Raw genomic sequence first — 26,537 nt, 5'->3', positions numbered from 1 at the left:
CTAGCTGCTGTGAAGAACCGCGTGCAATTGGAAATATTGAGATCATAAAAAAATTTGGAGAGAAATCAATAATAGTGAATTATAAAGTCTACATGTGCTACCTTGAAATCCCTGCAACACTTACAGGGTAACTACTGTTTTTTTTTTTCAACCTGGACCCTATTTTCCCGATGTTTTTGTGTATAAGTGACTGATGGGAACAACAATCTGACATTGGTCTAGTATTAGGGCGAAACAAGCTACAATGTAAGTTAACTGGGCAATTGTGCAGCTTGTATTTACGTTCGCAAAAGTGCTCGTTTCGCCACTGACAGGCTCAGATTAATACTCTGAGGTTGACATTTCTCTTAAAGAGTAAGATCCTTTTTTCAAACATAAAAACATCACAAATTGCGTTCACTAAAGCCACCAGACTCCATGTAAATAAACAGTAATTCGTAAAATACACTTCATTCAAAGTCGACAGAATCAAAATAAAACTATGAAAACCCATTCTGGGTCGTCTAGTTTTGGTTGAAATAAACATTGATTACCGATTTACATGTGAAAATATGTTTGCTCTATACACGCTAAAAGCATTTGTTTTTTTAAATGGAGTCTGTCAGGTTTAGTGCTAGCAACCTCATAGCTGTTTCTGGTTAAACACAAAGGTCTTCAAAGGCCTATCTCTGCAGGGATCCTTTCCATAATGTCAGACACACAATAATCTGAGCCTTTCAGTGGCAAAAAAAGCATTTGCCCCATAGGGTTACATTGCAGCCCGGTCTGTGGCTGCCGGTTACAGCATTCACCATTAATACTAGACCATTTTCATAGATTGTTGTTCCTATCAGTCACTTACACACAACAACATAGGAAAATAGGGTTCCGGTTGAAAAAAACAGTAATTACCCTTTAAGTTACATTACAGTTAAGAAAGTAAATAAAAATGATGAGGGGGGAAAAGGAAACACAAGCACTTACCCCTGATTGTCCAGGAGTTTGGGCAACTTATCTTAACCGCTGCCCCCGAGGCCCCAGGCCATGAGGATTAGGCCTCAGGTTCTCTTCATATCAATCAGCGCGTTTACATGCACTCAAGAAACATGAAACCAGGTTACCCTTGTAATCAGAGAATGCGTTCACATGCACTGTAGTAACCTGGTTACTGTAAGTCTGTTTACATGTAGCCGGTCAGTAACCACATTTCTCCACAGCGCTACGGAGGAAGGTCTGGCTAGTCCACACAGAATTCTGGGATAGGAGAAAAAGGCGCTCTAGTTTATTGGCATTTTTTTGGTCCGCGCTAAGCGCCAGACGGAGCCACGGTGGCACTGCAAAATAGCCTCGGGAAGGAACTTATTTTGGTGGAACATTTGTTTGCGTTCAAAAGTTGTTTTAGTCATGTAACCGAAAACTCAGATTGGACAGATAGTCTAGCTAGCTGTCTGGATTTAACCCTGCAGAGATCTGAGGAGCAGTTAACCATAGTCCTCATAAATCCATCGGAGTTTGAAATTCCAACACAATGAAATGGAAGATACCGTATATATCCGGCCGAAAAGAACTTTGGTGAATTTCCGGCGGCACCGGAGCAATCCCGGAAGTGGATATAAACTACCTGTATGCATGCCCAAGAAATCTTAATCAGAATTAGTCCTGCTTTATTTCCTAATCTTGTGCCCTTAAATAGACTTATGAAGACTTTATTTTAGTTGATTTGGTGACATGATACTTATTCCTACAAAGGTGGTGTCCACAAAGTAATTGACACAGAGAACCTTGTGCCTGTTGGTTCTCAAGTACTGTTACCAGTATGAGTACTGGTTGGTATTTGATGGGAACATAGAGGTGACAGTGTACTGTACATACAAACTACATGTCTGGCAGGCGGTGGTTTTATATCAGGCCAGTGGAAAAATGACTCAATTTCCTCTTCCAGGAAATTGATTAGCTCTTTAAGTTGTTTTTCTCTTGTGAACCTGTGTTTTCTTGGATACAATCAGTGTAATTTCTTGTCATAATGTTCCTCTGAAGTGTGCTGCTGCTGTCAGCTGCTGCATGAGATAATTGCCTTGTTGTTGTTTGTTTCAGAGCCCGGCTGCAGCTCTTCAGGACACAGAAGATGGGCTGGGGAGTGAGGACCATGCAGGATATTCCTCAGGGAACATTCATTTGCGAGTGAGGACAGGCTCTCATACGAGAAATGAGTGAATTCTGTGTTTTACAGCATGAACTATTGAACTGAAACTGCGCTCTGAGCTCTTTCCCCCTAATGCTTCCACAGGTATGTCGGGGAGATCGTCACTGATGCAGAGGCTGATAAAAGGGAGAGTGACTCTTTCCTCTTCACCCTCGACAATAAGGTAATTGAATTCGTTTACATGATTTTTTTCAAAGCTGCACTTGGCCATTCTGTGAGATGAGAGAAGAAATGATCTGATGTTTGAGAGAGTAAATATAGACCCAGCAGGCAGTGCTGTTACACCGGGGCCCGTGAGGTAAGGGGGGTTCATAGACAGAGTGGGCCCTCCATCAGTGTGTTGGGCAGAGAATAAGAGTGACTTGCGAGTCATTCAGATCGTCATTTTTCTGTAAAGTAGTCCTTAGCAATTTATAACAAAATGATATGCTTTTTACATAATACATAAACTACAAAAAATATCAAAACTATTAAATGAAATGCAGGGGTGCAAACTTCATCAGGGGTGAAAAAAGTTGACCAAGATGCCCCGGGAAGAATATTTTAACTATCCGCTTTAAAATGTGGATTTACAGCAAACACTCACACTAGAACTAATGTATTTACTTCAACAAATGTAAGGAGGACATAAGTTCAGGGCACTTAAAAAAATAATTGAACTCATCGGATCGACACAAATGACATATTTTGTATTGAAAAAGGCACTTTTTGCTGAAAGGCGAAGATTTTGCCTCCCTGAAATGAATAATTTATTTTGTTTGGTATCTTTATCATATACAGATAAGTAATGATGATTGCTGCGTAATATACATGTTGATGTTGTCCATTGTCAAGTCTCTATTTGATCATGTGACGAGACGAGCCGATATCTTTTATAACTAGTAACTCATGATGGCGTGCACTGGGGCCCGTCATAACTAAGTTACGCCACTTTGCAAGAGTCCAGCTTGCTGCAGTTGGAATGCTCAGTTAGTACTCAGATTTTTTTAGCAATGAGAGGGTCTACTAGTGTGAAGTTGCTATTTTCTGATACTGTCAGTAGAAATTATTATAACGTATATTTATGTATATGTGTTTTCACAGTTGCAGTTTGTATTAGAATTAGATGAGGAAAAATGAAGAAAAACGTAACATTTAATATGTAGGTTAGGAAAAAGTCTGGATTCAGTTTAATTTAGCGTGTTATGGATTTAAATCTCGCTCAGTGCAGCATTAGTAACAAGGCACAATTGTATGATGGTATAATGTCCGTGCTCTATAGGCCTGCGAGATTGCAAAAATGAATGTATTCATTATTTTCTTGTGTCACACACGCCTAAAAGTGCCCAGCCCACATGGTCTTACTTACATTACCTTCAGAGGCAAGAGACAACACGAGCCAACACATGGCTCTGTAAACATGTGTCAATACATTGTATCAAATAAAACTTAAGAATTTAAACATATACTGTAACACTCTCATATGTTGATGGTAAGCATTGAACATAAACTGGGATGTCCGGCAGACATTTTCAGGGATTGAATGCGTGTACTGTTAGGTTTGGTCAAAGGGTGGCACTGCCACCCTGCTCAGTACGTGACGCACTGTTTTTCTTCTGTCGGCAGCATTCTTCATGGTTTTACAGACTGTGGTTAATCTTATGGTGACAGTAGTTGATGGTAGCAGAGTGGACCGGTATCCTTTATTGCTCAGTAGCCGTTTGTTATTTTGAAGCATCTTAAAGAAAGATGTTAAAACCCAATCTCTTTTATTTATTACCTTTACCAACTTATTCCCACTCATGGAAGTGGAAGGCTACATGTTTTAGTGCTGTAATTCCTAAACTCCTGGTGCTCTCACTCTGTTTGACATCCAAATAAAGAACATGTGACCTTCACTTAGGGCTGGGCGATATGGAGAAAATCAAATATCCCGATATTTTTGACCAAATACCTCTATCGATACCGCAACGATATTGTAGTGTTGACTATTGGTGCTTTCACAAAATATTTACACAATGAGATTTGTGATAAATAATCATCAGTAATATGGATATAATGACTAAGTGGGTAAAGGCAAATAATAGAACAGCTACAACAGTCTGGTGATAATGACATCACTTTAGTGTAATGCAGCCTTTAAAACCAGGAAAAGACAACACGTGTGCCATATTACAATATTCAAAATCTAAGACGATATCTAGTCTCATATCACGATATCGATATAATATGGATATATTGCCCAGCTCTACCTTCACTTTGAGTTTGATACACTCCCCTCAGGCCGCACATTTAGAGTACCCCGGTTCAAGAATTTGTTTAGAATTTGTTTTAGATTGCTGCTGTAGTATTGTACAGTATATTGTACATCGTATGTACAGGAAACATGTTTGTACTTTGTTCGTTGTTTTCTTTTTGTTTACTTCTACCTGTGTTTTGTATATAAAGTGACTGAACTGAACAGAACTCACTCTTTCGGGTCATCATCTTGTGCAGGTGGGAGACGCACACTGTATCGATGCGAGACTCTTTGGCAACATTGGCCGCTTCATCAACCATCTGTGTGAGCCCAACCTACTGGCTGTGAGGGTGTTCACCATGCACCAGGATCTACGCTTCCCTAGGATAGCCTTCTTCTCCAGCAGGCCCATCAAAGCTGGAGACCAGATAGGGTGAGTGGTGGAAAAAACAACCTCAGCTCTGTCTACTGCCTTCTAGGGCTGAACGATTTGAGATTTTGGGGGGAAATCTAATTGTGATTTTCCTGCCAGATATTGCGATTACTATTCAATTTGTGATTAATCCTTTTTTATTTATTTTTTTATTTTTTTAAGTTTAGCTAAAGTTCAAAATTCGCTGTGTAAAGGCGAGCCGACTGATCAGTCCGACTGCCTTTTCTGCTGACGGTTGGCCATGAAGGACATAATCGGGTTGGTGTGTCGGCGCCTTAACAGATAAAACATGTTATTATAACACGAGACACCATCCAATATATTCCTATGCAAGGATGAGAACGTAGACATGAATTGCCATCCATTAGTTTTAAGCATGGCACATTGAATCTGTGATATGTAACATTATAACCGCATTTATCTTATGAAATAAAAGTAAACCTTATAATAAAAAGTGGAATAAAAAATGTTAAACCAAACATTCAACTAAATATTGCATATTTGATTAATCGCGGCCTTCGCGATTGGCTAATCGCATTCTTTCAAATCGCATCGTTCAGCCCTTCTGCCTTCCTCTTTCCTCTTCAGCAGACAACCTAAAATAAACCGTTCAAATAAAGATAATATGATGGACTGCTGTCTGTGCCTCCTCAGGTTTGACTATGGCGATCACTACTGGAGAGTGAAGAGCAAGTACTTCAGCTGCCAGTGTGGGTCACTCAAGTGTCGCCACTCGGCTGGTAGCCGTTAGAAACTCCCTGATGAACCCCTGGTCCCTCTTTCTGCCCGGACGCATTCTGTCGCTTTGACCTCTTTGATGTCACAAACACTGTCTTCTGAACCAGATAACATGTAAGAGTGATTCTTTGATGACGTAAACACCAATGGGTTTTCTGGTATTCACTTGAAGTTTCCCAGTTTTCAATTTCCATCAACTGAAAGATAAACCTTGTGAAAATCTGTCATCTCAGAGCACATGATCTAACTTATTTATACACCTTACTAAGGTTACTTTTTTATGTGAAGAACACTGCAGCTTGCAACCAGCCAGAAGTACTGTACGTGGCAGAGGGTTTAACTAGCCAATAATTAGGTTAAATAATTTTAACAGATGATTTTAACATTCTTTGACTCTTCCTTTTAATACTGCAAAGTGTTATATTTTTTTGGCTTAATGAAGTGAAGAAATGTTTTGGTAGTCGGTGCTTTTTACTACATGACTCATTAGCAATTAAACGCATTTTTAAAGCATCTTGTCGTCTTGTTTTTGATTAATGAACGTTAGTGTCGAGTGAAAGTAGAGAGACAGCTTCTTTCTTCACTCCCATTCAGCCATAAGAGCATTAGGCTACATTTACATTGCTACGTTTTGGTTTTTTGAGCAAACTCTATAAAAAGTGTTTTTAGCTCCAGTAGAAGAACTGATCTCCGTTTTAGACTAACACGCCCAAACATCGTTAAGACTACAACACAACCTAGCAGATTCCAAACCAAAACGGGGTCAGAAGTGTTTCCAAATTACTTTGGTTTAGGGGCTCTGAAACGCCAGAGCAGGGGGAATGCGAGGTGTATGCAGCAAAAGATAATTAATTTTTAAACCAAAACGTAGCAGTGTAAATGTAGCCTTTGTGAGTTCCAACACTAATGTTGGGGGATCACATCTGGCTGACAGTTGGTGTGCCAGTTCCATCCCAAATGTGTTGGAGAGGGTTAAGGTCAGGGCTGTGTCAGTCAACTTCTTCCAACTTCTTCTTCTTTCCAAACTGGGAAAAATATTTCTCTATGGAGCTGGCTTTGTGGGACATTGTCATGTTGAAACGGGAAAGGGGCAAACACAAACTGTTGACACAAAGTTGGAAGAACGCTGTTGTCTAAAATATCATTGTGTGCTGGAGCATGAACAAATCCCTTTATTGGAACTAATGGACCCAAACCAGGAAAAACAGACCTAGACCAACAGTACACTGTATGTCCACATACATTTGTCCATATAATATAATTAAATGTAAATAATAACTAAGTAACTAATATTCCTTTCCCCTGGAACTCTATTCTAGACCATGCCACGAAAAACAGCCCCAGATCAAAAGTACATTAAAGTACATGGACAGAGGTGTCCACGTAATTTGGGCCATTTAGTTGGAATATTTAAATGAAGAGATTGCCCCCACTGTAGGTGGTAAAATGACAGATAAGAGTTGAATGTCATTCTTTGAGATTCTCCATCTGAGATCATTTCTAGTGAAAGAAATTGGTGACATTAAATGATTCCTCATTTTACTGGGAACTGCTGGAATGCCCTTGAAGGTTCCTAAACTGCCTGGACCTCAGTGTGAAAACAGCTGACTACTGTGCAAGATTTGCTGCCAAAATATTAGGTTGGAAATTACAGTTGCAGGTCAATAGTGTTTGCGCTGCTCCTCTGGACATTATGGTCATCACACAATGACCAACTAAACTGATTTCTTCATGTTTTTAGTTGCATCAATGAGCTCATCAAATGCAAAAGAATGATAGAAAGCGCACTTGTAAATGGCTTTAATAATATGAAATTTTATTATTTATTATTATCATTTGTTTGAAGATTGTTCACACAGGCACTATCTGTGAAGTTATTTCAGAAAACTCAACTCCTTACAATCCTGTAATAAAAATGTCTCAAATATGTACTTTTTCTTTAACAAAGATACAGTTCAGAGAGAGGAATTATGTTCAAATGAATTCACAGATTCACTTTAACTCAACCATACACTCATTTTATCTTTTGTTTCCTAAGCAATACAAAGCTCCTAACTAGTGGAACTATATTTTTAATACATTTCTCATGTGGTAAAAATTACATCTTCCTTTAAGTCCTACAGCGTATTTTTTATAAAATACTTAAATCTCTGTTTTGTAATTGTGTTCTTTTTTCAATGTCATAAAATTACATAATATTAATCAGCTTCAAATTGTTTGGATTAAGGTAATCCATAAGCCTTTCCAGACTTTTTTCACTTTTACACATTTCCATTGTTGTTTAGCTACATAGCCTACGATTAGTTCGGTTTGATTTTAATCTCTGTGAATTAATAAATATAGCCTAACTCAAACATCTCAGAAGTCCTGTTATAACTGTATAGTCAGCTAGAAGCATACTTTTGCTTAATTTTTTTTTAGATCAATTTTTTATTATTTTTATATTTTAGAACATACAAAACATACAAACACAATTGAACAAAAGCGAGGGAGCCAGCGCTGAGCTATAATTTATTTTGCTTTCAGTTGATCCGGCTATATAACCAGGGGCCTGTTTCACAAAAGCAGAATATATAAATCCAGGATAACTGATAAAGCGAGGCTTGACCTAGTCTAATCTGTGCATCCTGGCTTGGTGCGTTTCACGAAGGCCAAGCCAGGCTGAGGAGGAGCGACTAGGTCGAGCCAGGCTGAACTAATTCAGATAGATGCGCGTCCACGGATTTCCTCAAAAGACCGCGAGGTCGAGCACAGATTTACTGATGCCAAAATGGAGAATACGCATTGTACATAGGCTACTTTATACAGAGTGAGCAGCAGCTTTTTGTGGAAGTATGATGACGTGAAACACATTATTTGAATAAAAAGAAAATAACACGGCCGCTGTACTGAAACAGCGAGAGAAAGCGTAGCAGACGATCACGGACCGACTGAATGCATAAGCAGCCTAAATATCTACATTAACTGACCACTGCTCTGAATGGAAACCGTCATAATCATACCATTCGATGATTAGGCTACTAATCATTTGCACAAATTAACAATTGTACTCTTTGCCTTAAAAGTAAGCAGAAGATAACTCAGGAAATTTACCATGAAGATCCATTTTCTAAAACGCTAGAATATGAAGCGTAAATATCTCTTTCACTCTGTTCCTCCCTCTCTCTCATTGGCTAAAATATTAATTTCCTAAGTCATATTAACTTCCACTACTCGCTTTTAATGCAAAGTGTACAGGTGTTCGTTTTTGCAAATGACAAGTGACACATTGAATGGTTTCATTTAAGAGCAGTAGTTCATAAATGTATATTTTTAGACTATCATTTAGTCTGGCCGCTATTATCTGTCACGCTTTTTCTCGCGTTTTTTTATTTTTTATAGAGGACGAGTTTCCTTCTCTACATATTATATGCCTTGCTCCCTGGTATATATGGACATAGAAAATAAAGACACTGAAGAAATTGCACTGTAAATTCTAGAAACTATAAAGATAATAAAGTGATAAATTCCATGCACACTATAAACATGAATGGAACAGAGTATATTCATCAGTTATTTCCCCCCAGGCAAAATATAAGGTCAAAAAACATTAAGGAGTCCTCTCCCTGTTGTTACATGAATGTACAGTAGCCTACATCACTAGATAGTTACTGGTCCAGTGAACTAAGTCTATAATTTGGGAGGATTGTACAGTTAGGATATGTTCTTAAAATTGTACAATCCTCCCAAATTATAGTCCCAGTTTACTGGACAACACAAATTGTGTGCTAAGAATGCCAAATACAATGCACATGGAAGCAGAACAAACATGATCCTTATTGTTAAAGAAAAAAAAAGAAATTATAAACTAAAATAATTTAAGGTGCATTGGGGAACTATAGAAATGTACAGCATTGTATGTATTGCCCTTAGTAACAGACTTCATTTAAAACTCATTTGAAATTTTATCAGCCTTTTCTAATTATCTCAACAACTGCCATAATATATTCATCAAACTTCTTACAACAATATGAACAGCAGTCTTCATACAGCAATATAACAGTAACAATGACAAATTTATAATTACAAAAAAAAATAATGGTCACAACTTTAAATAATAACAGTACTCAAATGAACAGCAATATGCACCTGTTGTATTTTAATCCAGGCTGATAACAATAGGGTAAAACCACTGCTGAGTGAACAGAAAAGGTTCCAGGATTAAATAAATCCTGGCTGTTAGCCTGGTCAGGACCAGGCTAGCTGCACAGAATAAATCTCCATGGTGATTTATGTGCCTCTGCTTTCGTGAAACCGAGTCAAGGCTAAATTCATCCAGGATAACCAGGAAATCCCGGCTTAATCCCTTATCTTGGTTTTGTGAAACAGGCCCCAGATTTTCTTCCGTCTCCCAAGCAGGTGTAATTTAGAGTGATCATTAAGTAACCAAACAATCGGGTCAGTAGGAAGTCGACATCCTATCACATCAGATATTATTGATGTTGTTTTATTCCAGAACTCCTGCACCTGTTCACACTCCCAGACCATGTGCAGAAAAGTTCCAGTTTTTGTTCAGGTTGGCAGAACGTGCAATAGGGAGCAGGAATGGCTTTAGAGACGTATACCAATACATTTTTTTTAAATGTCAATATTTCATTGAGGTATGGGCTTCACATTTTCTAATTTTGCCTCAAGAATCGTTGCAACTTGTTTTGCTCAAATCTAAAAGTTCCGTCCTCCTCCGGTGTAGGCCTTCAATGGACCAGAGACGATCTTTGACTGGACCCGCTTAGCTCATAAACATCTGTTGACTCAGGCAGGTTAGATAGCAAGCCAAGTCTACTTAGACAGTGATACATTTTTGAAAAATAAAACTTGTGTTTTGCTTAAAGATCTGATCCTTGTGCTATTACGGCACACAGTTGTGGCTGTTTATAGCAATATCTCTTTTAATGTGATTAAAAAAATAATCATTTTGACTAAGTCCTGGTATGTAATTAACGGTGGTGTAAAGTGCTGAAAAAAAAGCTCTAAAATGGACCTTGAAAGTACTTGAAAAGTGCTTGAATTTGACTTTGGACGAACCCTGCGTCTTCTTATCACTCTTATTTTGACAGTAATCACGGAAGTATTGTATTTCTTCTCTCCTCCCTGTTTCTATGGTAACAGGGCTGGTCAAGGTGGAGCCACTGACTGGCGTCTTCTCTATCACGTGGGGAGTCTCTGGATGGGGAGCAGTGGAGAAAGTAGTGTCTCTACAGTCACATTAACGGCCAGTTTACGGAAAACAATCTCCTCTGCCGTGATTTCTTCTCGATACAAGGAAGCTGAGGGCGGCTCGTTTTTCTTACCTTGGCCGCGGGGCGAGACAGTTCAAAGAAGAGTCGTTCAGCGTTTAAACTCGAAATGCAAACAAGTCTTTAGGGAACAAGAATCAGAAATCGTGTCGCTTGTGGAGGCTTTCTGGAGGGAAATCTGTTCTGACGGTTCGCGGTTATTTTTTTCAGCTGTATTTAAAGAGCGTCCTGCGGAGCACGGACTTGAAGCGGTGACGCCGGTATATTTCGGCCCCTTCCGAGGACCAGGGCATGTCAGCCGACGACACCGTGAAAAATGATGCATCATGGAATCTGACTATCTAAACTTTGAGCAACAATTTCAAATCGGGGACACTGACAGCATGGGAAGCAGCAGAGACGAGGCGATAACGGACTAACGTTGATGAAAAAAGAGACCCCCCCCCTCTCTCATTTGATTTGTTGTGAATGTTTGACTCTTATGTTCGTGGACGTTACACGCACCTAAAGGACCTGGGGTACGGGGCAGTGTGTGTTGTGATGCTTCTTCTCCATTTATTGCCAGGTGTCAGTTTCGGTTTCTCCAGAAAGATCTGTGCTATCCCGGAATGGCTCGCTTTGAAGACGAACTGTCTAGCCGCTATGGAGGCATGTGTCCCGTGGGCCCGGCCAGAGGGGCCAGCCGGCTGCCGGGGCCTCCGGGGGTCCAGAGGATGTACAAGCAGACGATGGCCCAGAGAGCCAGGACCATGGCTATTTACAACCCCATTCCAGTCAAACACAGCTGCCTCTCCGTTAACCGCTCTCTGTTCATCTTCAGCGAGGATAATATCATACGGAAATATGCCAAAAAGATCACGGAGTGGCCATATCCTTTACAGTCTAGTCTAACCATCATACATGATCGTTCTATCCCGTGATCATTACGCCCAACTCCGCGTAAAGTATGTCTATTTAAGGTAGTTTTTTTTTTTTTTTACCGGCAGAAGATGTAGGCTATCTAGGTAATGATACACTATCTTAAATGAAACAAAATCATAGACTCTTTAATTTGGCATATATAGCCTACCATATAGCCTATGCAAAGAAGCGTTTTTATCACTAACATGTAAAACTTCAGTTGGTTCTCCTGTTGTTTCCACAGCCTTAAATATAGAGGGAATTGGGTAGCTTGTGCCACAATTGGGATCTAATCAGCCAATTTTCTGTAGAATGAATATTCTGCCAGCTCCTATTTAAACCTTGCTTAAACCTTACATGTACGTATGTCGGCAACAACTGTTGACAAGAACCTCAAAGAGCCACATGTCTAATGGGGTTCGGTGTGCTTGTGTCATATTTCTCCTCAGAGAAAAGAGAACTTCGATAGAAAATCGATTAGCAATTACCAAAAGCTAAACCCTTTGGGAAGATTCAGTGCATGCTGATTGCTGTTTTTACTTATGTTTTACTTCATTTTATAAATTTGATTCATGCCAAGTGTTCTATTACATGGGTTTCTTGTCAAAGTACTTTTTTTTTATTTTCTTAGACTCTCATTTGAAAAAGAACGGGTGCTCTTAATCCAGGAAGATATATTCTGTTGTTCATCTCTATTGTGTATTGAATGAAACCTCTGGTCAGAACAGGCATCATGCATTCTATCCTTAATTATATAAATATATTAATTAATTGGGTTAAGATATAGCACATAAATTACGATTTTAAAGTTGTTTGACTTCTTGATGACACTTTTGTGCAGGTTTACTTGGCAGACCATTGTCTCTGACATTTCATTGTGAAGGCGGTAGTCTGCAGAGGGTGCTGTCCAGGGTGCTGAACTCCCAGCAAACAGCACTCTGGCCTCAGCATCAAGGCGGTGGCAAACTGCATGGGTGTGACACCAAACAAACAGGCTGTTGCAATAAAATGCAGCAGGATGCAGCTTTCGAATTAGCAATTCTACTTTTTTGGGGAAAAGCCATTGTTAAAATACCTCATGTGTGAATGAGTGTTATAGGTGTTGCAATGCTTAAGACACTGGTGGGTAACCCCCAGTGCTGAGCAAACATTGATGCAGTGCATAACTCAGCCCTTTATCCTGATGCAGAGCAATCATGGCAACGCTGCAGGAGGCTCTATTGTGGCCCCGAGCATCTGGAGGCCCAGTGGCCAGCTGTCTCTCCTGCAGATGTCCTCCTCCTGGCAGAGCTGGAACTGTCCTGAGGGGATGTTGGAATAGCCAATAATCTGCACAAATCTGTGTATAATGTTTTGAAATAATAGGAATAATAAACTCTCCTGTTATACAATACTGCATAAATGTTGCATTCTGATGAGGGTCCCAACATTTGTTTTAACTGACAGTAAAAGAGAAGATGTGTGAACTTGCTTCTAAGGAGGACTGTATGTCAGTATATATACAACTAGCTCACCAGCTAGTTTGTGGCCATTGAGGTAAAAAGGACAATCCACCAAATGTAAAGTTCAGTTTAACTGCTCATGAGGACTAGTCAGCCGATGAAAACTGTTATATAATGTCTTCAGGGAGCTTTCCAGAGTCTGAGAAAATGACCCTGGTGATGTAATCAGGGTAATCTCAGCCTGGGCTTGTGAATTTAAAAATTAAACAGGAAGTCTGCATCATAAATTAGGTCTGTGGGGTTTGAAAGTCGGCTTTAATGAGGCGGGGTGGGGGCTGATGGGAGTGGATGCTCTAATGAAAGATTCTACAGTATGTTTTATTTTATTGCTGCATTGCATTCTGGGCTGTTCATGGATTTCTCCTGGTATGACAGAAAGAAGCACCAAAGCTGATATTTACCATTAATGCATGAGCTAGGTCAAAAAACCGTATGTTTCCAATAGTGGTTTTTGAGTTTGGGGAGGATTTTCTTTCCCATTTTTAATTGGAAAATTTGATGTATTGGTTTAATGGTGTGATTTGTGTTTGCATGTTTCGAGACCATTGAATTTGCTTTCCATGAGAGTTCCTTAACGTTTTTCACTCCATTTGAGTACATGATCCTGGCCACCATTATTGCCAACTGCATTGTGCTGGCCTTGGAGCAACACCTACCGGCGTCAGACAAAACACCAATGTCAGAGCGTTTGGTAAGTTGCACGACTGCTTTTCATTTCCTTCTGTACAGCTCTTCGTGTCTCATAGAATAGTAAAAAATCTCTACACTGTGATGCTGTGCTCTGTCTGAAAATGTGATCATGGATTTGGAAATTTCAGAGCCAAAATGCCTTAAGTTTTTTTTTAAATATGAGCTGATAACACACAGCAATAGTAATTCTGCTTTTATGAACTGCTGAACATTGGATTTATGTTAAACACACACTCCTTTAAATACAAAGAAGGATTACATTTCATTTTTTCCCTCAGTGTCAGAATGAGTCCCTCCTCAGCAGTCAGAACCTTGCGGTGCTGCCTTTGATCCCCCTATGTATCATTACCTCAGGTTACCCCTGCTGCGCCCTCCCCTTACCCCAGATCTCGCGTTGAATCTTTCCACTAAAGAAACAAGTGCTGTGAACCCTTCTGTCCAATCAAAGAGCAGAGAGTGGTGGCAGGGGCAGGGCTGTTATACGAATAAAATGTCACTCCCGGAGGCAAGGAGCCTCTGAGCTGCCCGCTTTCATTGATCCACTCCCTGAGATGGGCTGAAACCCATATCTGATGGACGTACCGCAGAGTTCATGATGATATGAAGTGATCAGATGTGTCATCAGGATAGTGTCACTGCATTATAAAATCTCCTATACAGCTTTAACACCTTTACCTAACTATTTATCTATAGCCCCAATAATCATTCCAGAAACAAATTAGTATGTCTTGACTCCTGTCAGGGAGCGGTGTCCCTGTGTGTGGTAGGGCTGCAACTAGCAATTATTTTCATTATCGATTAATCTGCCACTTATTTCTCTATTAATCAATTCATTGTTTAGTTGACCTGACAGCTTTCTTAACAAAAAAGGAACTGGACTACTGCAAAGTGGTTACTGAACAGGGCCGTAGCAGGGTTTTTAGAAATACTTAGCCTTAACCTCTTCACACAAATTCTAACCAGACACCAAAAAGAATGCATCTAAAAAGAAATTCAACTAACTAAATTGAAATACACTGAATCTATCAATACTGGAATCCCCTAATTAAATACGCACCATGTGTAATTTGTTTGTGCGGGAGACGTTCATATCCTGAGGTGCCAAATTCCCAGAAAAAAAATCTGAGCACATGACTTCAGTGTCTTCAATTTTAGTAGTTCCTGAGATGATCAGATGCTTCACCTCAGGGTGTTGAAGCATCTGATAATGCATTGTAGATGCTCATGGGACACTGAATCTTATAGACCTACAGGCTGATACCCTGAAGCTGGTTTATGACATTGACTGGCCAATTTAGATTTTATTGGCACGCCAGATGGAATGTCTGTGATTTCATGAATCCTCCTTACTCTTCTCTTCTTCTTTTTTTAACAGGACGACACAGAGCCCTATTTTATCGGAATATTTTGTTTTGAGGCTGGAATCAAGATCATCGCCCTGGGCTTTGCCTTTCACAAAGGCACCTATCTGCGTAATGGCTGGAATGTAATGGACTTTGTGGTGGTCCTAACAGGGTGAGTAGCACTGGCCTAATGGCTTATACAGCTGCTAACTGACAGAGCTGATGGGCAGCAGCGATTAATGGTGGGAGGGGAGCACTCCTGTTTGTGTTTGTGTTTGTGTGTGTGTGTGTGTGTGTGTGTGTGTGTCTCTGTCTGTGTCTGTGTCTGTGTGTGTGTGACTGTCTAATGATCAGTAGAGCCAAGCCATTCCAGATGGCAGGGTGTTTTCTTCCTGTCTGAATAATCAGATTCTCGATAAGGTGAAATTGTCCACATTAGACATGCACTAAACCAGAGGAAAATCATTGTATGTACATTGCAGAAATTAGTGCAACAATCGGATTTCAGCGAGATATTTTGTTGCACTGCCCCATCATCACACATTTAGAAATTATGAAAACCATACACATTTCCCAGCAATAACGAGGTTTGCCTTCAGTTAAAAATCATTTTTGCGTTTTCAGTAGTGATGGTCAGAGCTTGTTTCATCCCTGTGAAATGGACTGTTACAGCACGTTGTGTTGGAGCTTGTGTCAAATGACGACTGTTTTGAAAGTTTCCAGCTGAAATCACGGCTGTTTTTCTGAGCTCATGAAAATCTGACGTTTTATCTGACCGATCGCTTTTGGCTAACTTTTTCAACCATTTATGCTGTTGTAAGTTTATTTGAATAGGACAATGCACATTAATCAACATTTCTGTAAATGCGCCGGTGGGCTAATTTTTAACTGTAGTCCTAGTATGCATGTCTTTATGGTGGGAAGAAACCAGAGCACCCGGAGGAAACCCACGCAAACACGGGGAGAAAATGCAAACTCCACACAGAAAGGCCCGAGACAACATGGATTCGAACCCAGAACCTTCTTGCTGTGAGGCCGAACTGCTAACCACTGAGCCAACCGTGCTGCCAATTATTCATTACTCATATTTGTATTGTGCATTCAAAAGATTTAAACTATAGTATGAAGCAAGGTGTTGTGCCCATACTTTGGCCCCAGTCTTGAATGGCATCGATACTTTCTGCTGACTTGGCTAAAGTGTTTGTAATCGGCGTGGACTAATAGAACGGGTGAAATGTTGTCTTTGATCCTCTCAGCAGTTGATTGTACTGTCTATATCGTATATTCCTACTACACAATATTGCCATATAGTTACTGGTTTATGCTGTATACATTCCAAGCAGGCTTTAAGATGTTAACCCAGTTGTAAGCTCTTTTTTTCATTCTATCATCTCAGTGGAGTAAACAGAGAGGATCTCTTGGTATTGGATGAGAAAGCTAGTATGGGAGTAGGTGCTGTTGGTGTTGGGGGGATGGAGAGCAGAGCAGGCTGCAGTGTTGTTGGGGAAGGGCGGGGGTAGTGACAGAGGATGCTGTTACACTGCAGAAAGTCCCTTGGCGCTTGCTATTTCCCCTAGGGGACGGCCCAGCCTCTCTTACATAATGATACAGTAAGGGTGTATGTATGTATGAATGTATCGAAATTAAGCAACAATCTTGAATATTTATAATATAATAATAATAATAATTATTATTAATAATAATAATAATAATAATAATCGTCGATACTGCCACGCCCCCATGTCACGTCCTGTCGGCTTGTCAAGTGCTGCGAGTCGGTCAACCTCCTGTAGCTTAGCTAGAGCCAGTCAAAAGATAGCATGGCAACTGCAGATGCTGGAGATCCATCAACAGAACTTGAGCCCCCTCCTCTTTCGCTGAAGTGTGTGAAAGTGTGGAAGTATTTTGGATTTCCAGTGAATTATGTTGACGTTCGCGTTGTCGACAAAACACACAGTTTGCAAGCTCTGCTATGTGCGTGTACCATATTCTGTATTTTTACCATTGCACATTAGCTTAGCAGCTAGCAGAGATTCCTTCTGCTTATAGCTTAATCCCGACAAAACTGCACAGTTGAATTTCAGCCTACATGTACATTTTGTAGCCTAAACAGAGCAGCTGATATTGGTTATATTAGAGAGAGCAAAAAGTTAGCGGACTGCCGAGTCACCCTCTCTGCTTTCTTGCTCAGCCGCTGTGTGTGCGGCGAAGCGTCTGCCCGCGGCATTGTCGGCAAATCTATTTTTTTTTTTTTACTTTATTGATAAATTGTCAAGTTCCCAATTGACTGAAGATATGTTATCGTAACATGATGTTGTTAATAAATGTTTTAAATTTGACAATGTAGTGTGGCACATTGCAAACAAAGATATTATATTGCATAAAAGTGTAGTCTAAAAATAATAATCGAGAATTGAATCGAATCGTGACCTTAGAATCGAAAATGTAAGTGAATCGAGGATTTGGAGAATCTTCCGGGCAAATTTGAGATTTGCTCTGCAAGTCAGTCTGGCGAAGAGCCCATTCAAACCCATTTCCAATGTCCCCAGAGCAGCTTTTTGTTTACATTCAACATGACAGCTAGCGAAGCGCAGCGTCACCCGGATCGTTGCTCTGATTGGTTGAAGGACTATCCAGTTGCGCTCAGAGGCATTTGAGCGGCGTCCGTTGGTGACGCCCCTTTGGAAATGAACTGTCAATGAACCTTTCCCAGACCCACTCTCAGTTACAGCTGAGAAGGGTCTGGTGTCACCCAGGCTAGAGAATCGTGACACCCCTATGATACAGAGATTTATTTGTCCCATCTATTGGGATTTGTGTCACTAACCTCATTGGAATAAACAGGGCCTCTGCTAATTCCCAAACCTCTCATCAACCGCCCTTCCCAGTGGAAGTCTCTGGAAGTCACTGAGCCTTTGTTCCTGTTGGCTGAAAAGAAGGGGAAGCAGTCAGTGGAAAATATGATAAATGCTATCCACCAGCATGAGTCTGGTTTTGCTGGAATGATGCCGAGATCTGTTTTGTGTCCCTGCATGTTCATCCATAAGGGGTTTATTCTAGGACCATACCAGTCTTTTACTATAAATGATTGTTGATAATACCAGCCTTATCCCTTTAGCAGTTTTTAAGTGTGCAAGTTGAATTTTATACCAAACTGAAATGAGTACTGAGGATATGGGGGGTCTCTACCGGGCTATCAGTGGTATAATGGAATATTTTGCTTGTGCATCCTTTGACCAATAAAATAGACTAGACTAAACAGTAACTAAAAAAGTAGTGTAGAGCTTAAGGTGCTTACACACCAAGGAGATCATCAGGCATCGGTCCAAGTTGGGTCAACAGGGAGCGTCCGTCGCCATAGTTTTTTCGTTGCTACTCGACGACCCAGGTTGGCCCCTCGTTGGCTTTTTTTCGGCTGATTCAACAGAGGAATCAATCTGATTGGCTTTTTAGCTCAAGCAAATTAGTGCACGAGAAGAAGAAAACCTGTAGTGAGGAAAGCGAGCAAACGATTAGAGGGCACACCCAGAAGGCTATTCTAATTTTTTTTTTAATCATCATTTAATCTGATGTCTAATACACAGAGCTAATATACATACGCAGTGTTTCCTCTATGTTGATTTGGAAGTGGCGGCCCGCCACAGCAAAATTTCTTTGCCTTTTAAATTATCCTGCCTGTTGGAAAGCCTGTCCACCCCCCCCCAACCCCTCCGTTTCACTGCTGACATTGTGTGTGTGTGTGTGTGTGTGTGTGTGTGTGTGTGCGGGAGCGGCCCAAGCAGACCTGATTGAATTGGAGCTGAGCAGGCTGACATGATATAACTGAGGGCCTAGGTGGTGGATAGAGACCATTACAGCAGCACTCTGGACTTTCTATCAGTGCCATGCTACTCTGACGTTGTCGGGGTTGATACCGGATCCCTCATATAAAGTGCATGCATGATGAATGATACACATACACATGCAATCGGGCGCACTAAAACATGCGTACACACATGCAAACAAATCACTTCTCCATGAGGATATCCATTTCCTGCAGGATGTGCTTTATACAAGCCAATAGCAATTAGGCATTAGGCATTAGCAATGACTCACTGCATTCAGCTCATTTGCACAGGACCTCAAAATATCAGCTCAGCAACTTCTTTGCAATATCAGCATATGACATTCACAGTTTTCTTTATTGTTGAATGAAAAGATGGAGTGGGTCATCAACCACAACAATTAGTATGAAGAGGGTTAAACCGTTATACTGTATATAGCTATAATTACACTGTGCCCAGCAGCAGATGCTAGTTGTTTAAGCAGCTACAGAGCTTTGTGACGCCGGCTACAGACCTCCGTTTAATCATTGGTAGTGTGTGGTTCAGTTACCCGAAAACGGGTGACTTTGAGCCGGGTACAGAGCACCGCAAGCTGCCAGTTGTTTCGGCAGACATGACGGTTAAATTTTCTCCACAAAATGAGCGTTTCGCCGCGACGAAAGTTAAGATTAGGCACCAAAACAGCTAGTTAAGATTAGGAAAAGATCATGGTTTGGATTAAAACACTCCAAAGGAACACGCATTTCCTGGGTGAAAGGCTTTAGTTTTCCCTGGGAAGTTAACTCCGCTCTCTGGCTTGAAAGTCCTGTGTGTTAACGCCCACCCGTCCACCCTGAGCAGCAATCAATGTAGTGAATACAGCTTTAAAAAATACGTGGAATGCTTATGAATTATAGTGCTTATCTTTTTGTAGCTTTTTGAACGAATGGTTCATGAGAACAGGCTGTACCAACACCTCTTAAATCCACTAATTAATACGTTAACACATTGTTTAATTCGTATACAAACAGAAAGTTGTGGTTTTTGAGGGAGTTACATGCTCTAGCTATTACTTGGTGTACAGCCGTATAATAAAATAATGGACGTAGCATTAGTGACTATACCCATTGGTTTGTGGATCAGAATATCTGATTTTTATCTGGTAACTCTTTCACTTAATCCCAAAAAGTATCTGAGTTTTTTCTCGGAAATTTACGACTTTAGTCTTGGAATATTACCCCCCTCCCCCCTCTCTGTAATTATTATTATTTTTCCTACAATGGCCCTAATATTCCGTTGTAGGTATTCAATGCATAATAATGTGTTGATTTCATATTTCAATATGTTTGGTGTACTCAGTTTATTTCAGTCTGCCTTGCTTCTACTTCAGTCAACGTTTCCATGGGTTTCCCAGAATGCCTTTATAAATCCCAAGAAACAGAGATGAACTCTGCTGGACATTCAGCTGTTATTTATACACATAAGAGGAGAGAGTGACAGTCATGGCATACTAACAGGAGAGTGAGAGTTTCCAGGGGAAAATAGTTGAGTAGAGTTATGCTCCTTATTATTCTGTTGTACGGAGGCGACTGTGGCTGGACAAACTGGTGTCTCTGCCTTTTCTATGACAGACCTCTCCCTGTATGATTATGGGACAATATTTACTGCAGAAGTTTGAGATCTGGGAACGTGGCAACATTGATGAAAAAAAGTCAGATTGGGCAAGAAACAGGGACATGAGACAAGGTTTTTGCTGGTAAGTCATGTCTGATGGGTTTGGATACCAGACGGATGACTGATACTGTTGACAGCTCTGCACTGAAGCTTCACAGACTGACAGGATGAGCTGCTCCACGGCTCTGAATCCTGGAGGGAATGATTCAGAGCTATTAGGGCGATGAACTTAAAACAATGATTTGACTTGTTTGACTGTGGGATTCAAACATCTGCCGAGCTACCTGAGCTTACCTAGATTCAACACAAACATATGCAGTGATTGGATGAAATTACATTACATTACATGTCATTTAGCTGATGCTTTTATCCAAAGCGACTTACAATTGCTATATATCCGAGGTCGCACACCTCTGGAGCAGTTAGGGGTTAAGTGTCTTGCTCAGGGACACATTGGTTGATGTATTGGAGTGGGAATCAAACCCAGATCTCCCACACCAAAGGCATGTGTCATGTCCACTGCGTCAACACCACCACCATCTATATTCACGACATTCCACTTCCGGGATTCCGTTGCCGTCGGAAATTCTGCCGGATGTCACTCTTTTTCGGTCGGATGTCCGGTACCTTCCGCTTTCTTTGTGTAGGAATTCTAAACTCCGGTGTATTTATTTATCCGGTGGACTATGGTTAACTGCACGTCAGATCTCTGCAGGGTAAATCAAGACAGCTAGCTAGACTATCTGTCCAATCTGAGCTTTCTGTTGCATGATTAAAACAACTTTTGAACATACACATGTTCCACCAAAACAAGTTCCTTCCCGAGGATATTTTGCAGCGGCACCATGGCTCTTTTTGGAGCTTAGCCCATGACGATTGTGATTGGTTTAAAGAAATGCCAATAAACCAGAGCATGTTTTTCTCCCATCCATGGAATGCTGTGTGGACTAGACTTCCTCCGCAGCGCTGTGGAGGAAGGCCTGGCAATGCGAGACTAAGATGAAATAGATGAAGTGGGAGGTAGGAGGACAGAGGAGAGTCTGGCCCAGAGAGAAAGGTATGAATAAACCTGGCTCATGCAGATCGTTGAACTACAGTAAGCTTCCAGTTGTCTGTGTAAAGAAAGACTTGCCACTCTGTTGGCCTTTTTTGAACACCAAAAAGGCATATAATTATATAATTATAATAATTTTTTTGTTCTGCTGTCTCACCAAATTGTTATGAATTAACTGCAGCTGAGTGGATTTACTGGCAATAGTTGCCGTTATAACCCATTAAAGGAACAATCACTGGCTTAATCTGTGCTCAGACACTATAAATTATACTTAAAATCGTGGCTCTTACAAAATTGCACTTTCAAATTGTGATTTTGATATAAAAAACAATTAATCCTTTATCCTACCCAAAGGCTAACGTTTTACATATTACCCAAACTGTCAACATTCGACAGAATGACTCCCAACTTCAACTTTTGCCTACTGTTTTCCTATGCAATTAAGGACATTTCAGATGTGCTCGTTACAGTATACCAAATAAAGTGGTTTAGACAATATGATGAAGAGTGGGCTTTTTTTACCTGTCTGATTAGACTTAAGTGTAGCAATGTCAGTGTGTTCCCAAATTTCAGCAGTTACCTTGGGGAGCAAAATAACCAAAACTTTGAAAACAAGCAACCAAGTTGTACTAAACGAGAATAATCATTTAAACTGGAAAAATCCATCTACTAAATCAGAGCTTTTTAATTACGTCAATTGGAAAGCAATTCAGTGAGGCCACACATTTTCAGTGGCCAGTAAAGCAGCAGTAATGACAGATTTTAATCCAACACAAATGAATGTAAAAAAAAAATTTATTCATTATTTCCCTTTCAAATTTGGTCACATCTGACACAGGCACATCAAAAAGCGCATCAAAAGCAAAATAACTGTAATTTAACAGAACTTTAGGTAGCAGCAATACTACTTTTTTTTTTTCTCCAGTTGAAGTAAAAAACAAAAAAAACATGTTGGTCACATATGACCCAGGCACATCTTAAATTGCATAAAAACAAAAAGGAGCTATCAGTGCACAGAACCAGTAGCAAAAAAGATTTGCCTCACTTTTCATAACAAGTGCTAACAGCCAGGATTTAGGCCACTTGGAGGGAAGCTGCTGTGGCTCGCTCTTGTCTGTGCATGAACGCACCATTGTAGTAGTAGTAGTAAGATGCAATCAAACTCTGCACTTTTGCAGCAATTTCCTGCGATCCCTCGGGAAAGTGCGTCTGGAATACCTGGTGTTTCTAAATGATATATGGTACATGTGTGAGGCAGTTCAGGAGCAGTCTCACTCTAACACCATTAACATGCCATCAATTAATCCTAGTGCACATCGCACATGTGTTTGCTGTCAGGACATGGGCCTGAGCTGTCTTTCGTGAGCTGCTATTCAGATGATTTGATGGGCTTGCTGAACAGAAGAGCCTGGATTTAGGTCCTGTAGGCCAGGCCTAACATCTACCGTGATCCAATAAGATGTAGTGAGTTGCTAATTAGAGCATATATCTGCCTCTCCATGCTCTCACCCAGATCAATATTGTATTGAGCTGAACGCAGAGGGAATAGATTCACTTCAGCACTCCTCTTTATGGCTGACTGGATCAAAGCAGCTGCTGTTGGATGTCTGCAGTGGCTCGTTCCTACAGTGCAGCCTGCCCTCCCCACTGCCACCCAGGCAGCTTAGGATAGCACTGCTCGGCTGAATGGTTATATTTTGTCTCACAACAGGAATAAGGTGGATCTGGTTTCAGATTTCTTTTGTTTTTTTACATGTAGAGTCAAAGATGCCTGAGGTCTGGTTTTGTTTAGGAGGTGAAATATAAAAGGTATGGTATCACACAACAGTTTCACATACAGTAAATCCAATTCCCAGCCTACATTACAACTGAACTTAGTTGGGACTGGTTCTCCCCCCTAAAGTCGTATTAAAATCACTCCAGGCCACTTTCCAGCATTTGAACATGAAAGCCACAAGTCAGCATCTTGGTCCTTATTTGAATTTGAAAGGAGGTTGAGTGTTGTTATGTTGCTGTTCTGACTGTGAAGCTCTAAGACTCTCTGTTTTAATGCTGGTGCAGAAATGGTGGACTTCGCAAAGATGAGTTGGTAATTTAACTGGGCGTTAGTGGATATTTTTGTTTGATTTAGTTTGCTTATTTGTCATTTTATAGGTTGCTATGACTTGAGCTTGCTGCACAAAAGGCATTTTAATATATTCTAGGCATTCTTGCAAGCAAGGCAGAGTCTCTACGTGGATAGAATAACGTTTGACTCATACTTACATGTTTAATCCATAATTGCTTGAAGAAAGGTGAAATTAAAATGAAAATTTTATGTGCCTGTATCTTGTAATTGCCACTTATTGCGACAGTGGCTGATGTTGAGCAAAATGAACGTAGCCTGGCTTTAAACATGTCACCTTTTTGTTATAAGCCATTTTCAGAAACCACGTCACAGCCGTTAGTATCCAGTTTCAGAATGCCTTAATCATTTCAACTGTGAATGTATAGATTGTTGAACATGTGAGTGATCTGCTGCTGTTAAAATCAGTCTCTTACCATCTTCTGTGATCTTTGTTACTGTTCTCATAGCCTTGCTCTACTTTTCTGCCAAAACAAAAACTAGGCCTAGTATTTTATGCTAGCTTCATTCTTATCAGTCTCTGAATTGTTGTTCCCTAATTTTCTACACCTGAGAGAAATGTCTTATTCTAGCTGCACCCTCAGTGCACGGCCACTGCCATAGTTTTGTGGCTGGAGTTAGCTAGGAAGTAGTCTCGTATTGCCAGACCTTCCTCCACAGCACTGCAGAGGAAGGTCACACACTCCGGGATAGGAGAAAAAACGGTCAGGAGGTTGTTTGCATTTCTTTAAACCAATCCAAAGACGGTGGATCTGTAAAACGGAAGGAACTTGGTTTTTGTTGAACATTTGCAACCAGCTAAAGAAAATGCCACATTTAATATTGAATTAAGTTAACTGCTCACACAATACATTAACGTGATAAATGAGCTGGATACATGGTTACACTCGTCATTTGTGTGTATGTTGTCCATTGCAAATCCCAGCCAATCGGTCCCAATACGTCCCAGATAGAGAGTAAATGCCGTAAACATTTTCTTTGTAAATCTTTACAATCGTTCCCTTAAATAACCAAACAGGCCTGCCTTATTGCATGATCCACATTTTCTTCAAAACCTGACATATTCAGCGTGTAATGTTAGCTTGCTAGCTCGGAGGTTCCGGTTGCTGTTCCCCTAAGAAAACCAGAGTTTAGAAGGTAAACACGTAAAAAGCAAAAGACATCTGGTGGAACTTCCGGCAGCACCGGAACTGTCCGAGAAATGAACCGTTGTCGATCCAGACTAGCTAGAAAGTAATTCTAGCCAAGCCTCAGAAAAGTTTCCATTGCCATGATTTATATTGTCTGGTAAAAAATGTTTTGTGTTGAAAGAAATAGTTTTTTGTACTATTGTAAACCCCTCGTCTGTTTTATTTGATCACTGTAGTCTCCGATGTACTGAGGAGTAGCACAGCCTTAGCAACAGGCATATTGATATGATTATGATGAGAGCCGGTTTGTGTATTTGCAGTGTAAATGCCTTGGGATCAACATAGGATCCTGGCTTTCTCTCAGCAGAATCCACACCTCCCCCTGAACCAACACCAGGGACTGCTATCTCTGTGTTTGGCAAACAGGCACAATGTGCCAACGGTAGTAACAGTGTGTGATACAGCACAGTGCTGCAGATCCTCTGTAGATTTGTACTGAGAGGCAGGAAACCAAAAGAGAGCACACAGGAGAGCTGTAGCCAAATGAAAGCACAGTAAAACACTAGGGATAAATACTGTAGTTGAAATCAATATTTTTTTGTTCCTTTTTTTTTTTTTTTAAATCAAATGTCTACAAATGACTTATACTACATCTGGAATTTTACGAAAGGTAGTGTGAATGTGTTCATGTTTAGTTTAAATTCATATTCTAATCTCTCTATTTCAATCTCCTGCGCTCTGTAAAGTAGCTGATGGCATGCTGTGTGTGATCGTGATCTGACTTTTAACCTAGAAGAGGAAGGATGTGTTTATTTCCAACTTGACAGCTGAAGGCATGCTGCTGACTTGAATATGAGGCTATACTTGGCCCCCTTAATTTGTGCTTAGTTGCTTGACACTCTTGTCACACAAAGAGAAACATAATGACCCATAATAAAGCTGTGCAGTGTCGCCTCTTTCATTAATTTGTGCCACAGAATGGGGTTCTTCTTTTCATTTTGGAGCATTAAACAGTTCTGAAAGATGCCTTTTGTGACATATTTGTATTCAAGATATTTGTATTGTGATTATACACATCCACGAGATGCGCAGCAACATGGACATCGGACTGAACGATTAATCTTTTTTTAAAATTAAAATCGTGATTCGAAAGAATGTGATCAGCTATTGTGAATCGAATGTGAAATATTTGTGTTGAATGTTTGGTGTAACATTTAACATTTTTTATTCCTCTTTTCATTACTATATTTACTGTTTTTTCATCCGTTAAATGCTGGAATAATGTTACAAATCACAGATTGTTTACAGAAATGTCCTATTTTAAGTGGGTCATTTCATTTATTTTGTATTACTTTATTTAACAAGATCATAGAAGGTGTACTATGTAGCTTAAAAAAAATAATAATCACAAATTGAATCTAATCGCGATTCCTGGCAGTAAAATCGGAATTTGTTTTTTTTCCCAAATC

At 40.3% G+C, this 26,537-nt stretch overlaps 2 protein-coding genes across 5 annotated transcripts in view; both read left to right on the top strand.

The window, feature by feature from the left end:
* Nucleotides 1-6,084, top strand: part of ehmt1a (euchromatic histone-lysine N-methyltransferase 1a) — a 36,018-nt gene extending 29,934 nt beyond the window's left edge. Inside the window, exons 20-23 of the mRNA XM_028577445.1 lie at nucleotides 2,074-2,160; nucleotides 2,267-2,345; nucleotides 4,658-4,833; nucleotides 5,488-6,084. Coding sequence (XP_028433246.1) covers nucleotides 2,074-2,160; nucleotides 2,267-2,345; nucleotides 4,658-4,833; nucleotides 5,488-5,584 — 439 coding nt within the window. The 3' untranslated portion in view covers nucleotides 5,585-6,084. The remainder of the gene's footprint in view (nucleotides 1-2,073; nucleotides 2,161-2,266; nucleotides 2,346-4,657; nucleotides 4,834-5,487) is intronic.
* A 5,207-nt stretch (nucleotides 6,085-11,291) lies between these two features.
* The window catches only part of cacna1ba (calcium channel, voltage-dependent, N type, alpha 1B subunit, a), a 228,730-nt gene continuing 213,484 nt past the window's right edge, over nucleotides 11,292-26,537 (top strand). For all 4 annotated transcript variants that reach the window (XM_028577443.1, XM_028577440.1, XM_028577441.1 and 1 more), the window contains exons 1-3: nucleotides 11,292-11,715; nucleotides 13,835-13,940; nucleotides 15,315-15,454. In XM_028577443.1, the coding sequence (XP_028433244.1) occupies nucleotides 11,456-11,715; nucleotides 13,835-13,940; nucleotides 15,315-15,454 (506 nt within the window). In that variant the 5' untranslated portion in view covers nucleotides 11,292-11,455. The remainder of the gene's footprint in view (nucleotides 11,716-13,834; nucleotides 13,941-15,314; nucleotides 15,455-26,537) is intronic.

The sequence above is a fragment of the Perca flavescens genome, chromosome 5, assembly GCF_004354835.1.
Source record: "Perca flavescens isolate YP-PL-M2 chromosome 5, PFLA_1.0, whole genome shotgun sequence".
Taxonomy (NCBI): Eukaryota; Metazoa; Chordata; class Actinopteri; order Perciformes; family Percidae; genus Perca; species Perca flavescens.
Note: the sequence above shows the minus strand (reverse complement) of the source record. Positions and strands in the feature narration are given on the sequence as shown.